Source organism: Brachyhypopomus gauderio, chromosome 21 (assembly GCF_052324685.1).
Source record: "Brachyhypopomus gauderio isolate BG-103 chromosome 21, BGAUD_0.2, whole genome shotgun sequence".
In the NCBI taxonomy this organism is placed as follows: domain Eukaryota; kingdom Metazoa; phylum Chordata; class Actinopteri; order Gymnotiformes; family Hypopomidae; genus Brachyhypopomus; species Brachyhypopomus gauderio.
The window spans coordinates 8,215,464-8,228,705 of NC_135231.1; the positions used below are offsets into that span (position 1 = coordinate 8,215,464).

A 13,242-nucleotide genomic window follows, 5' to 3' on the forward strand; every position below is an offset into this window, starting at 1 on the left:
ATTTTCGGTAGACACTGCTTCTAAACAAACTAAACTAATATTTGGTAAAACTTATGTGACTTTTGTTAGTCATCTGTCAAATTTACATGATCTGCCCACATCAATGTTTAAAAAACAAAAACAAAATGTAACTCTTTTCAAACACACAACTACATGGCAATCTTACTTCCCGTGACTGCATTTCCCTATATGTTCACCATGACCGTGTTTTGCATATGTATGTATGTTTTTGCATATGTATGTTTGTAACTCTTTTCAAACACACAACTACGTGGCAATCTTACTTCCCGTGACTGCATTTCCCAATATGTTCACCATGACCGTGTTTTGCATATGTATGTCACTTGACGCTACTGATTACTACCCTTGGTTCACTTAGTTAGTGGATTTTTGTAACTGGTTTTATCAGTATGTCACAGGCAAATTGGGAAAAGAGGGCTTTTATCACTAATGCATTTCAACCTCTCAAATATATAACGCAAGACTGCATTAAGGCCTTGGTGCATGTCATAAGCAAGGAGGACTCTTGAGTCAATGATGGGTTTAGACGCCATCACTCAAACTGAACGGACACATGCATAAAATGGCTAATTTAAATACAGAAGAAAAGGCAATACAGTGCCATTAGATAGTTGACTAGACAGACTAATGTGGTGCACTATGTGTGTACATGCAGGAAAAGAGACTGAGGGGTCCAAGTTCTTTATCCAGCTATCAGGCAGCATCAGTGATTAGTCACAGGGTTAGAGTGAATGAGAGAAGTTGAACAGCATGGAGCTGGACCAGGAATAGCAGCAAGGGGAAAACAGAACCTGGTACAGTAGAGGTGGTGGTGGTGGTGGTGGTGGTGGTGGTGTGGGGGTGGGTGTGTGGGCACAGAACCTGGTACAGTAGAGGTGGTGGTGGTGGTGTGGGGGTGTGGGGGTGGGTGTGTGGGCACAGAACCTGGTACAGTAGAGGTGGTGGTGGTGGTGGTGGTGGTGTGGGGGTGGGTGTGTGGGCACAGAACCTGGTACAGTAGAGGTGGTGGTGGTGGTGGTGGTGTGGGGGTGGGTGTGTGGGCACAGAACCTGGTACAGTAGAGGGTGGTGGTGGTGTGGGGGTGGGTGTGTGGGCACAGAACCTGGTACAGTAGAAGTTCTATAACTACAATGTTAAACATACATGTTATGAAATTATTGTGACATTTACGTTAAATCATGAACCGTAAAAAAATGCTACTTTAGCTTGCTTACCACTAGCGTAGGTCTAGCGGCATTATTTTCATACAATGTTTGCATATGGTCCGTGTCTTATCAGTCACTCTCTTGCCATTTATCATTTCCACCGGGTTCCCAAAATGCTGCCAAACAAACGATGTGAAAGTGGCGGGGGCATCTTCAATAGTAATACCTGTATTTTCCAACGTCATTCTGGCTGCTTGCTGGATCACAAATCTCGCGAGACAGATTTTTAACGCGACGAGAAATCTCGCAGAGTTCCATCTCTTAGATACTTAGATGTTATAAATTGAATAATCTAAATGACAGGGTTGCCAACTTTTCAAGTTCACTTGGAGTGAGATTTGAACCTGGAGGTCAAGGGGGTGGCAACAAACGTAAGTTGTTGACCGGGGGGGCGAGTGTCTTCCAGGGCCTTCCAGACCTTCTGAGCTCTACTACAGGGGCAAGCTGGGAGAAAGTCTTGAACAACCATTACCAACATTTGACCTGTGGGATCCCTACATGAACCAGACAGACTGGACCTATTTCATTCTGCATGATCCTCACCTGAAGGCATTCTATAGCCAGCCAAGCAGAAAAAGGCTACTTCTTAAACACGGCCTCATTACTCATGATGAGAAGGTGCTGTGCTCTCCGAAGGAGTACTGCTAGCACATGAGATATCTGAAGGCTGTTGAGCAGAGCTGGGAAAAGCTGCGTTTGGAAGGTCAAGACCTGCAACACCTGGAGGACCTGAGCCGATCTCGCTCCTCAAGGCATGAAGTGTCTGTGCTGTTGTGATTGTGCTTTGAGTCTCGTTGAGTGAGATGCGGTGTTCTGTCACACGTTTTGGGATAAACCACATACGAGGTGCAGCAAAGGCACCGCAGACGACTGAGGGAGCTTCAAAACTACTGACATTGTCTGTTCTCTTCTTCCTAAAAATGAGCGCAGGTCAGTGGCGTTGTAACGAGAGTTGATAACGGAGTTGACCCACTTTTCACCTAGAAAACAACAGTTGCGTACATAACAGAGCTCGTAGTGCTCCAAACGTGACAAAGTCCTGAAGCACATCGCGCCTTATGTTTATATCGAAGTTTGTGTTTGTTTTTTAATGTGCTGTTCGCTTAGCTTGAGTTCACCCCGGTATTTTTGTCAAACGCGCATGCGTGTGAGATGAAAACACGGTTTCCCAGTCAGGACAAGTGTGTGACATTTGTAATAAATCACACGCACTTGACTGTCTTCACACGCTCACACGCCATACATCCGATTTCTCATGCTGAAAAAATCTAGTTTATTTATCTCTTATCTACATCTATGATTCAATTAGTTACTAATTCGCCAACCACTGGCGATTGCGATATTATACTCAATTTGTGTCCATTTTACATCCCCCCCGCTAATAATTTAACCCCCCCGTCAACAATTCATAATCGGCCCGTAACTGGACTCGTATGTGTATGTTTTCATATCATATATTCTGATACATGTCTGTTTTATGGTGAGCGTCCTGTATATTCAGCTCATGCGGTATTCTCCTCAGTGGTTCACTGCATCTGGTGGTTCACTGCATCTGGTGGTTCACTTGTCTGTACTCGGTTTTGTTTATCTGGTTTATGTTTTGTTCCTGTTTGTACAATGTATTCCAGATTTGCTTTAATGCCTCTGTTTATGTGGCCTCAGTAAATGTCACTCATCTCCACACATGCATCTTACCTCACATTACCTCAATTTAAGGTCACTAATTATCAACAGAAGGTCGTCAGAATTTACACTGTGCAAATAATTACAGAAAAAGGATGAGCACACATCCCATTATAAAACACATTCTTAAACCATGTGAAGTAAACAAATGGCTTAATTGGATGGTTCAGCCCTTTGTCTGTTGTGGAGAAAAATGGAGGAAAATACAAGCCAATGTCGCAAATGAAAATATGAATAATAATAAAAAGATCGGACGACGGGCAAGACTCGACCAGATTCCACTATGTAAAGTCGTAGTCGGGGGAAACAAATACATGTACGATTATGCGGCTTTTTCAAATTTGTCCTGGATATTTTGTCTGCTCCGAGGACTTGTTCTGGGGCTATTTGTGGGAGTGGACCACTCCTATGACCAAATAACAGATTTGCTCTGAATGACACAAAGATCCTCTCAGCATTTGTATCTAGAGCATCTGCCTCTAATCACGCTGCATCACAGTACTCCAGACCACTGACCTCAGGGGAACCAGAGACCAGTTCTCTGGACTGTTCTTGGGCTTGAAACAAACATAACGGTCTTGCAACTGCAAAAAGCTTTATCATTATGCCTCCAGCAGATTCCAGAAATGACAACAATCTCAGACCCAGACTACACCTAAACCTAGACTAGGACTTTACAATGATGATTCACTACTGTCAGTCCAAGACTTTGGTGTAATCCAGGTGTACTGTCTCAGAGTTTTATGGCTAAATACACATCTGTTGATCCATTTGATTTAGCAGCACAATTCTCGTCATCATGTTGTAATTAGAAACATTCTCATACTCAATTCTAATGAGTAATATGTATGAATGATTACATAGCAAAATCATGGATCGTGTTTATTGATTACAGATTATTAAAATTATGGGGGTGAGATGCAAGGGTGTAGGCAATGGTGTAGGCTAGGGTGTAGAAATTATTTGGGTGACTCTTCCTTTCCTAAATACTTGTGGCCCCCAAAAACATTAATATAGAAAAAGTGATGTTTAGTTCAGGAAATAGTAACATGTGCACACAATTCAGGTTGGAGTGCATGGCCAATAAGGTGGTTGCTTAAATAAAATCTTCAGTTTTTTTTTTTTCTTAAGTTGTAGCAATGAGAAACTCAGTAGCAATTCAGTACCGGTTGGCCGATGGAGTTGCAATTACCAGAGTGAAAGAGAGTTTTGAAGTTCACACTTGAAGGACTTCTTGGCCTTATTCAACTGGGGTATTTATGTGAAGCAAACTCGACATTTCCCCGTAACCACTTAATACTTGCTACCACACATCACAAAAAAACATTGGGGTTTGTCAGTTTGATTGTCAGTCAAACGGGCCCTCGACGTCAAAGAATATGACTCTTGGCTGCAATGACTTGACTAAACAGATTCTCTACGGACAACCAAGCGAGGTTTGATGGACGGTAAAGATTAGTTACCCTGGCAACAATCCCTTGGATGTGTGTGTTTCTGGTGTCTCAACAGCATCAGTGCCATAACTCCTACTGGGTGAGGACCAGCCGGGCTACCACACCCTCTACGCTCCACCCTCGTCGTCTGATATCTCCGAGTAAAATAGGAAAATAACACCTGTCTGTCTTGTGATGATCTGTCTGGCGAATTACACGGGGAAGTAATACATGGTTCTTTTCGCCAGTCTCATTAAGACAGCTGATTAAACAGACAATACACTTGATTGGAGGAACAAGATAGGGAAGAACTAACTGACTAACTGTTCATTTAGAAACTTACATTGGTGGGGGCGCGCTGGCTTGAAGCTTTTCCATTCCTTTACCCCAAGGCCAATTTTTCATGAATTTTATATTAGCAAGTGAAAAATTAGCTAAGCGGAGGATGCCCATTTCTATAAAGAGGGGACTTCTTGCTACATACTACGGTTCCATGATGGCACCTCTGATGACAGACAGATAAAATGGTTTAATGATAGAAACAGCAAAACATCCCCTAAGTGGAAACTTCACTGCTTTCTAAAAATATTTTGCCTAAACTATTTTGTTAGAGTCTTTTTCCTTGTCTTTCATTATTCTACTAGATCTTTATAATCTTCCAAACATAATGCAGTCACTTAACGAGTGGTTCCTTGACCCAATCCTCTGAAATGAGGTAATGTATCACTGTTAGAACAAAGTGTTGGATTATTATAGAAAACCATTTGTGATTTTTTCCTCTAAACCATTTTACATTTTCAGGCATTTACAGGGGTAATTTTACATCAGGAGGAGAGGGGAAAGTCCCTCTGAAGTGCACACAGGCTCCCAAAATGCATCAAACTCTCCAAATATGGAGGATGAAAAGAATGATCTCTGAAAAAAGCAAATCAGATCAACAAAAAGATACTACTTCCTGTCTCTCACCTCTCTAATCACAGCACTCATCTGTAATGGGGGAGAATGGAGAGAAGGAAGGCGATAGAAGAGGGAAAGACAGAGAGAAAGATAGAGAATGAGACAGGAGAGAGACAGAGAGAGAGACAGAGAGAGACAGACAGAAAGACAGAGAGACAGAGTGAGAGAGAGACAGAGAGAGACAGAGACAAAGATAGAGAGACAGAAAGACAGAGAGAGACAGACAGAGAGTGAGAGAGAGAAAGACAGAGAGACAGACACAGAGAGAGAGACAGAGAATGAGACAGGAGAGAGACAGAGAGCGAGACAGAGAGAAAGACAGAGAGAGACAGAAAGACAGAGAGAGAGACAGAGAGAGAGAGAGTTGAACAAAACACAGTATGTGCACAGTTCTAGGGGACTCAGAAATGCACCTGTAAGTCATGCAGCCTGCTTGCACAGGCCACGTTTGGGCGAAACCTGCAACTTATATCAAACCCCATTTAAATGATGGGACAGAGCTCCCATTATGTGACCCACACCCTGAAAGGGGCCGCAGGGTTCGTTTCATGGATGGTGCTTAAGGCCTTTTCTCTCTCATTTTTTGTACATCATGCAATTTCTGTGCAGTTGCCAAGGCAATGGACACTTATATATCTAACCCTAAAAAAAAAAGGTGAATGGACGTAGCCTTGACGTAGCATTGGCGTAGCCTTGATGTAGCCATGACGTTGCCATTCTGTGTTAGATAGCATTAACAATCGTAGGCTCTCACATGTTTAGTGACCAGGTTACTCTGCACTTTGTAGGTCAAGTCACGTATAATAACATGAACAAAAATATATCTTACAATATCTTATTAATCTCTTTACACTCGGCAGTCTTCTCATTCTGTACTGTCATAAACATTGTCTACTCAGGGTTTATATTGCAATAGTGCACATTATGGATGGATGAACTATGGATGTTGTGTGTAAGATATTTATATAGTCTGTATGTTAATGCCTCTATGTAGGATACGTTCTGTGAGGATATTGCCAAGCGTTAAAGCATCTGCTGACGGCAACAAATAGATCTGTGACAGTGACATCTTGGCACATTTCAATCCTAAAGTGTCGTACGTGATTTTAATGCGCGGCTTTCAAATGTGTCGTGCTGGTATTCGGTGAGAGACGCATGTCTGAGTTGTGCATGCGAGTCATGGGCAGAAGTAATTATTCTGAACTCCATGGAGATATGGAACAAGAGCTCTTAGATGTGCTCAAGGCAGCCAGAGGAGCCTCGGGGAATCGGGAGGGCAGGAGTTCAGTGGAGACATGCAGAGGTTTGAGGAGAGCCTAACTCATTTAGTCCCGAAGGACAGAGAAACGCAAAAAATAACAGGGACAAGGCATTTGCATTAGCACAGGGACGGTAATACGTTCTTCAACTGCACTGGGAACATTTTCATTAGTCCCTTGTAATTACACTCTCGTACAGTAGAAGAAATCCGAGAGGCGCTAATAACATGGAAATGCATCGGCATCTTAATCTCAGGTCACGTTGGCGTATGCCAGTGCCATCAGCATCTTAATCTCAGGTCACGTTGGCGTATGCCAGTGCCATCGGCATCTTAATCTCAGGTCACGTTAATCTCAGGTCACGTTGGCTTATACCAGTGCCATCGGTATCTTAATCTCAGGTCACGTTGGCATGTGCCAGTGCCATTGGTATCTTAATCTCAGGTCACGTTGGCGTGTGCCAGTGCCATTGGTATCTTACATTTGGGTAACAGTGACATTGTCCAGTTATCATTGGCATCGACATCTATTTTGAGTCACTGATATGCACCACTTGCTTTTGGTGATATGCAGTTGTTTTGCCACCTTAGATTTGGGCGATTTTGTCATATGCCAGTGCATTAAATGAAAAAAACATTTTTTATGAAAACTTTCGACTTTTAAATTGCAGTAATAACCCCGCTCCAAGTACCAATCAGAAAATGGGACACCAAAATAATCTAATATCCTTCCCAAGAGGAACGAGGAACTATTTTTTTTTTACCTTTTTACACAGGTAAAGTTTCACTGGCGTGAAGTTTTATGTTTTATGATCTTGGTTATGAGCAATATGTGAGTAATAAGTTGTATCGTGCTAATAGTATGATGTAGAGGAATGATATTAAAAGTGGAAGAGTGCTATACATGAAGTTTTAGTGCGCTTGCGTTTGGGTGCTGCAGCCTCTGACATGTTAACGTTAGCACCTTAAATGGTGTTAATTCTAACCTCTGTATCTTCTGCTATATTTTTCCTTATATTTACATGTTGGTTCTTCATGCTCTTCGTCTTCTAGCTTTCAAAAATAATTTTTCAATTATATTCTCACAGGAAAGTTGTTGTCTGCTGTCTCCCTGCTGTCTCCTGTTCATTCATAGTGTGGACAGCATTAGGTTGGAGCATTAGGTTGGATCTAGACGGGTAAGACACTCTTGTCCACGTCAGGAGCCGTTCTGCTGCTTCTTCTCGAAGCCTCGGGGGTTGTGTCGCTGTGACATGGTTTCAGGAATGAGATGGTGTTCCTCGGGTCACAAGTGGATTCCTTTCATTTCACACCACATTTCAATCTTCAGTCTTTCTGGTACAGGTTAACAGCCTCAGCTAGTCCAGAAGTCTAAATGTTTATTTTTTTCTTTTTCTTTTTGAGGCTCACTCGTGACTGACACCGTGTGATAAACACTTTTCTAGATCATTCCAGTGTGTTCTCGTTAAGCTTTGCTTTTAACACACTTATGCCTGCATCCCAGTGTCCATGGTCGGCTTTAAAGCTGCTCTGAAATTAATATCTGAAAAATATCTTCAGCCATCTGTTAACGTGCTGCTGGGTTGGGCTGCCAGCTCTTTCGCTATTGCTAAGCATCTTATTTATTACCAACATTGCAAACAATGGATTTGCACACTTATGACGTTATGCTCACATCTCTGAATGATTTAGTCTTTTTATAGTTTCACGATGTCATCAACACTTGTTTGGTCCTCATGTTGTAAGACAAGAGCAACAGATGGCAGAGCCACAACTCGACGCGAGCGTACACATTCTGTCAGTGCTCGCGCATGAGGTGGTCGTGCGAGGCTACAAGTGGAAGAAGCAGGATGGTTTCTGACGTGGACAGGAGCATCTGGCCCATTTAGATCCAACCTAATGCTCCTTAGACCAGTACAATGGTCAAACACCTGTAGCAATTACAGGGCCTACTAGGGCCAAATAGTGGAACTTAGTCGATAAGTCCGTTTGCTAGACTGAACCCTGCTGAGTAGACATTTCACACCTTGAACACAAGGCAGAAGATAAAGAGCCAGCGAATCAAATTTTGAAGATGAGCATCTGAGCTACAGGCCCACAGAAACCCAGCTGCATCACAGACACATCAGCAGAGCTGAAAGACTTCAGGCCGACACTAACTGCAAATGACATGTCAAATATGACTACGGTTATTTAAAATAGCCCTAATTTTTACTTATTGTCCCTTGAAATCACCAGCCTATGTCAATTTCTTTGTGGTGCTCTCAGTGTAGACATAAAAAGGGCTTCCTGTACCATAATCTCATAATAACTTTGAAACCAGTGTGCCGGAGTACGGACACTGCTGGCTCAAATACACTTTGTGATTCTGTATGTCAGTACGGAACCAGAAGATAACGTCAGGCGGCAAGTCCTCCCAGCGTTATGTGTGTTTGAGATTAAAAAAGAGCAGGAGAAGCAAACCGCTGAGATGATGAGAGCAGATAATGATGGTGGCGGGCTGCGAATGTCAAACAGGCACCAGTCACGTGTCCATAGGCCTACTGCTTTAAGGACTTTGTTTGGAAAGTACTGAAAGACGCTACGAGACAGATGTATATCTTGGACTTTTAGACACTTAAAACAATTAACCTAAATCAAATCTGATAATCTGGTTCTATTACAGAAGAAGCTATTTAAGGGGGAGCACTGCTTTGGTCATGTGTGTACGATGAGATCCTGCTTATAGGATGCGGTAATGTGAGTCAGGTGATCAGGAGGTACCTTGTTTATATAGTGGAATTCTGGTAAGAAACACACTCTACAGTAGCAAATATAAGACATTTCCAAGCCATGCAACTTTTATTCTCAATACAGGACCATTCGCATGCTATACAGCCATTCTCTCGTACCCCTGTCTGCTTCCCTTATATTTCCTACCAGCTTGTCAGGACTAAACCAAAATTATCATATATGCAGCCACAGGTAGATCAATACGCATACAACCATATAAACATAATCGCCAGAGTATATATTCATAACCGTCTCCTTCCCCTGTCATGTCTCACAGGTATACTGGACCCCCCTTCCTGAAGTCCACTCAAGACCTCAGGACCTACGTGGCCTCACTGCTACCGCTCCCAAAGGATTCAGGTAAGTACCAATTCCGAGTTATTTTAGTCCTTAGTCCTTTATCTTTATATAAAACATAAAATATATATATATATTTTATTTAAGTCCTTTATATAAAGGCTTTCCTGAGGCTTGGTGACAGGTAAGGTCACCTACCGCATCACAAAAGAGAACTAAAGGTTCATTTGCAATGTGCCAATATGGAAGAAAATAACGTACGTAGAGTGAATGCTGCATCTTCGGATTATTGTTGTAAAGAAATCAGTAAATATGACATGGTGAAAATATGGCGACCATGTGGAAGATCTATCTGACGAAAAGACAGTGGTATACTCATATATTAGTTTAAGCAAGCACAATCTGTATTATTCCACCTCAGCTTAATACGTGTTTGATCATTAGGATACCCCACACAAAGACCTGTTAAAGAGAGGCAATGTCGGGGAGGGGAGCGCAAATTATTATTTATTTCTTTGTGACAGTTCATCGGTGTCAGTTTACATAACTTTAACGTCCATTACAGATTATTTGTTACTCCGTTTTAAGTTTACCGGTTTCGTGCCGATGTCTTAATTGGCATAACGCAGCATGCATAGAGCATATGAAAGTCTCCCAAAGGCTCTGAACAAGAAAACAGAGTCAGTACTCACAGACGTAAGGGACGTTAACCACACGATCCAGCAAGAGAGTGGGTGCATCTTGGCTGTCGTGCACGAGGGAATGACCGCTGACAGTCCACCGCGCGCACCGAACATGCTTGTGTGGAGCGGCTGCGCTCGCGGACATCCTTTATAGACACGAGAGTCACGCGCTCCGTCTCCTCCGTGCAGCCGTGCCGTGACTACATCCGATCGCGGCACATTCCTCCACTCGGAAGAGTTGCTAAACTGGTAGTTATACTGACAGGTAAAACACACAACCTTTGCGTTTCACATTCAGCGATGTTAGGATAAGATTTGGTTTCAAGGGATCTCAAACGCTTTTTAAATGCCTTATTAGAAATTAAACTCATTTGATCAGACACAGAGGAACACGTTTTAAGTTCGTAACATCTTACTGAACTGAAGACGTTTGCCAGTCTGACATTTCCGTCTCAGAGCTTTTATGTTTGCGTGAGGCGCAGCGGGAGATCGCAGCACCAAAGCGCACCGGAGACCATCACCAGCGCCATAAAAGTAGAACTGGGTCGCACGGTGTGACTCGCCAATCAAGCCCTGGTATTCACCATCAGTTCGGTTCTGCAGGGATATAAATGCTTGCATAAGAATGCCATTATTATATCACATTGATTTGAGTGATGAATTTACATATTTGTGCGTGCGCAAAAGTGAGCCGACATCTGCTGCTGTCTTTTCTCTCCTAGCGCTTTGTGCGCGCGCAGCAGTCAAATAAATTTTTACTTTTACGTTCTGAGAGCAAATATGGGAATTGTGATACACTCGAAGTCTGATTAGACTCCGCGCCTACAGCACACGTGACTACCGTATCAGAATGGGCGCGAGTCAAACCCCTGATTCTCTCGCGCCGACCTGTCCCGCGTCGCGGAGAGCACGAGGCTCGTGGGATGTGTTATAAAAGGGAGGAGCAGGCGGAAATCAGAGCAATCAGCAAACAGCAGCGAAATGATCGGGAGGGGCGGGTGGAGGGGAACACAATGTGAAAAGCGCAAGCAGGCCTATAGGCATGTGTCGGAGATTGTATAGGCACGTGCTGGTGGATTTGCAAAGGTAGAAGTGAAATTATGTGACTAATATTAGGTAAAAGTAAGGATAGCAGGACTGGTACGTTTTTTTTATGCAAATTAATTTTGAGGGACTGTCAGAAAAAAAGTCTGTTGGGCCTTACTTTTCTAAGACTTAATGCTTGCTTCTAAGTACAACTTCAATGGATAATATTCTCCAACAAACATTCCCAGTGCAAAGGTAATTAAGGCCCCAGAACTCTTACCCTCTCATACACATTTACATTTACATTTACATTTACGGCATTTAGCAGACGCTCTTATCCAGAGCGACTTACAAAAGTGCTATGTAGTTGCTTGGAATCTCCAAGGTAGAATAGATAGTCCTGAACACAAGGTACTCTAAGCTGGAAAAACCACTAGACGAAAGTCAAATGATACCTAACAATTATACCTGAATATACACATCACCTGAGGAAAAAGACAGTAAACAATTCCTATAACCCAATTATGCACAATACCTGAATTAAGAGACGATAAAGTACAATAGACAAAGCATAATTATGCAAAGTGCACTTGAAAGAGGTGGGTCTTCAGTCGGCGTCTGAAGACAGCAAGTGACTCCGATGTTCGGACACACAAGGGAAGTTCATTCCACCACCTTGGAGCCAGGACAGAGAAAAGTCTGGATGCTTGTCTCCCATGTGTCCTGGATGATGGAGGACACATGGGACCAGGTAATTAAGGTCCCAGAACTCTTACCCTCTCATACACCTGAACCAGGTAATTAAGGCCCCAGAACTCTTACCCTCTCATACACCTGAACCAGGTAATTAAGGCCCCTGAACTCTTGACCTCTCATACACCTGAACCAGGTAATTAAGGCCCCTGAACTCTTGACCTCTCATACACCTGAACCAGGTAATTAAGGCCCCTGAACTCTTGACCTCTCATACACCTGAACCAGGTAATTAAGGTCCCTGAGCTTTGCTCTTCCTTCTCTACACAAAGGCACACCTAAACGCTCTATTTAACTGAAAGTTGGCTCGTTAATGAAAACAAGCAGTGAAAATAATGCACTTGAACAAAATAACAATAACAACAAAACGAAATAACAAAATGAAATAAAAACATTTGAACTAACACAGTTATAATGGTTTTATATAAGCGGGTATCCTGATTTTTTTTTGGAAAAGTGGAAGCTAGTTAAGAAGCTAGCTATAGCTTCCAAAACTCCAAAAGTACCTGACTAGCTGTCTAAGCTGGGTTTGTCTTGTTGTTCTTTAGCTTTCGGAAGTGTGTAAAAAATATCTCATGAAATATGAAAATATGCAACACCATTCCTATTTCATCCGTTTTTATGTGTCCGCGGTATTTATACGAAACCCATCGTCGAGACCGCGTCTCTCCACGACAGTGGTGTGAGGTACATATCCTCTATGGCGGTCAAGACAGCTTCGTGTTGATCGAGTTTATGCTAATTAGCCACGCTAAAATGTCAAAACTTGGATACTAATTTTATTATTTTTGATTTTAATAATTATTATAAGGTTATGAAATAACATTGTCAGACATCTGTCATCATAATTTGCAATAATAAAAAATTCAAAATTTCATGGTGTCAACAAATCCCAAAAAAGTTGGGACAAGGCCATTTTTACCACTGTGTGGCATCCCCCCTTCTTCTTACAACACTCAACAGACGTCTGGGGACAGAGGAGACCAGTTTCTCAAGTTTAGAAATAGGAATGCTCTCCCATTCATGTCTAATACAGGCCTCTAACTGTTCAATCATCTTGGGCCTTCTTTGTCGCACCTTCCTCTTTATGATGCACAAAATGTTCTCTATAGGTGAAAGATCTGGACTGCAGGCTGGCCATTTCAAAACCCGGA

General features: G+C 42.5%; 1 protein-coding gene across 1 annotated transcript in view; it reads right to left on the reverse strand.

Moving 5' to 3' along the window:
* The window catches only part of ghrhrl (growth hormone releasing hormone receptor, like), a 31,581-nt gene extending 21,138 nt beyond the window's left edge, over positions 1–10,443 (reverse strand). Inside the window, exon 1 of the mRNA XM_076984528.1 lies at positions 10,319–10,443. Within this exon, the coding sequence (XP_076840643.1) occupies positions 10,319–10,423 (105 nt within the window). The 5' untranslated portion in view covers positions 10,424–10,443. The remainder of the gene's footprint in view (positions 1–10,318) is intronic.
* Between the last annotated feature and the right edge of the window lie 2,799 nt (positions 10,444–13,242).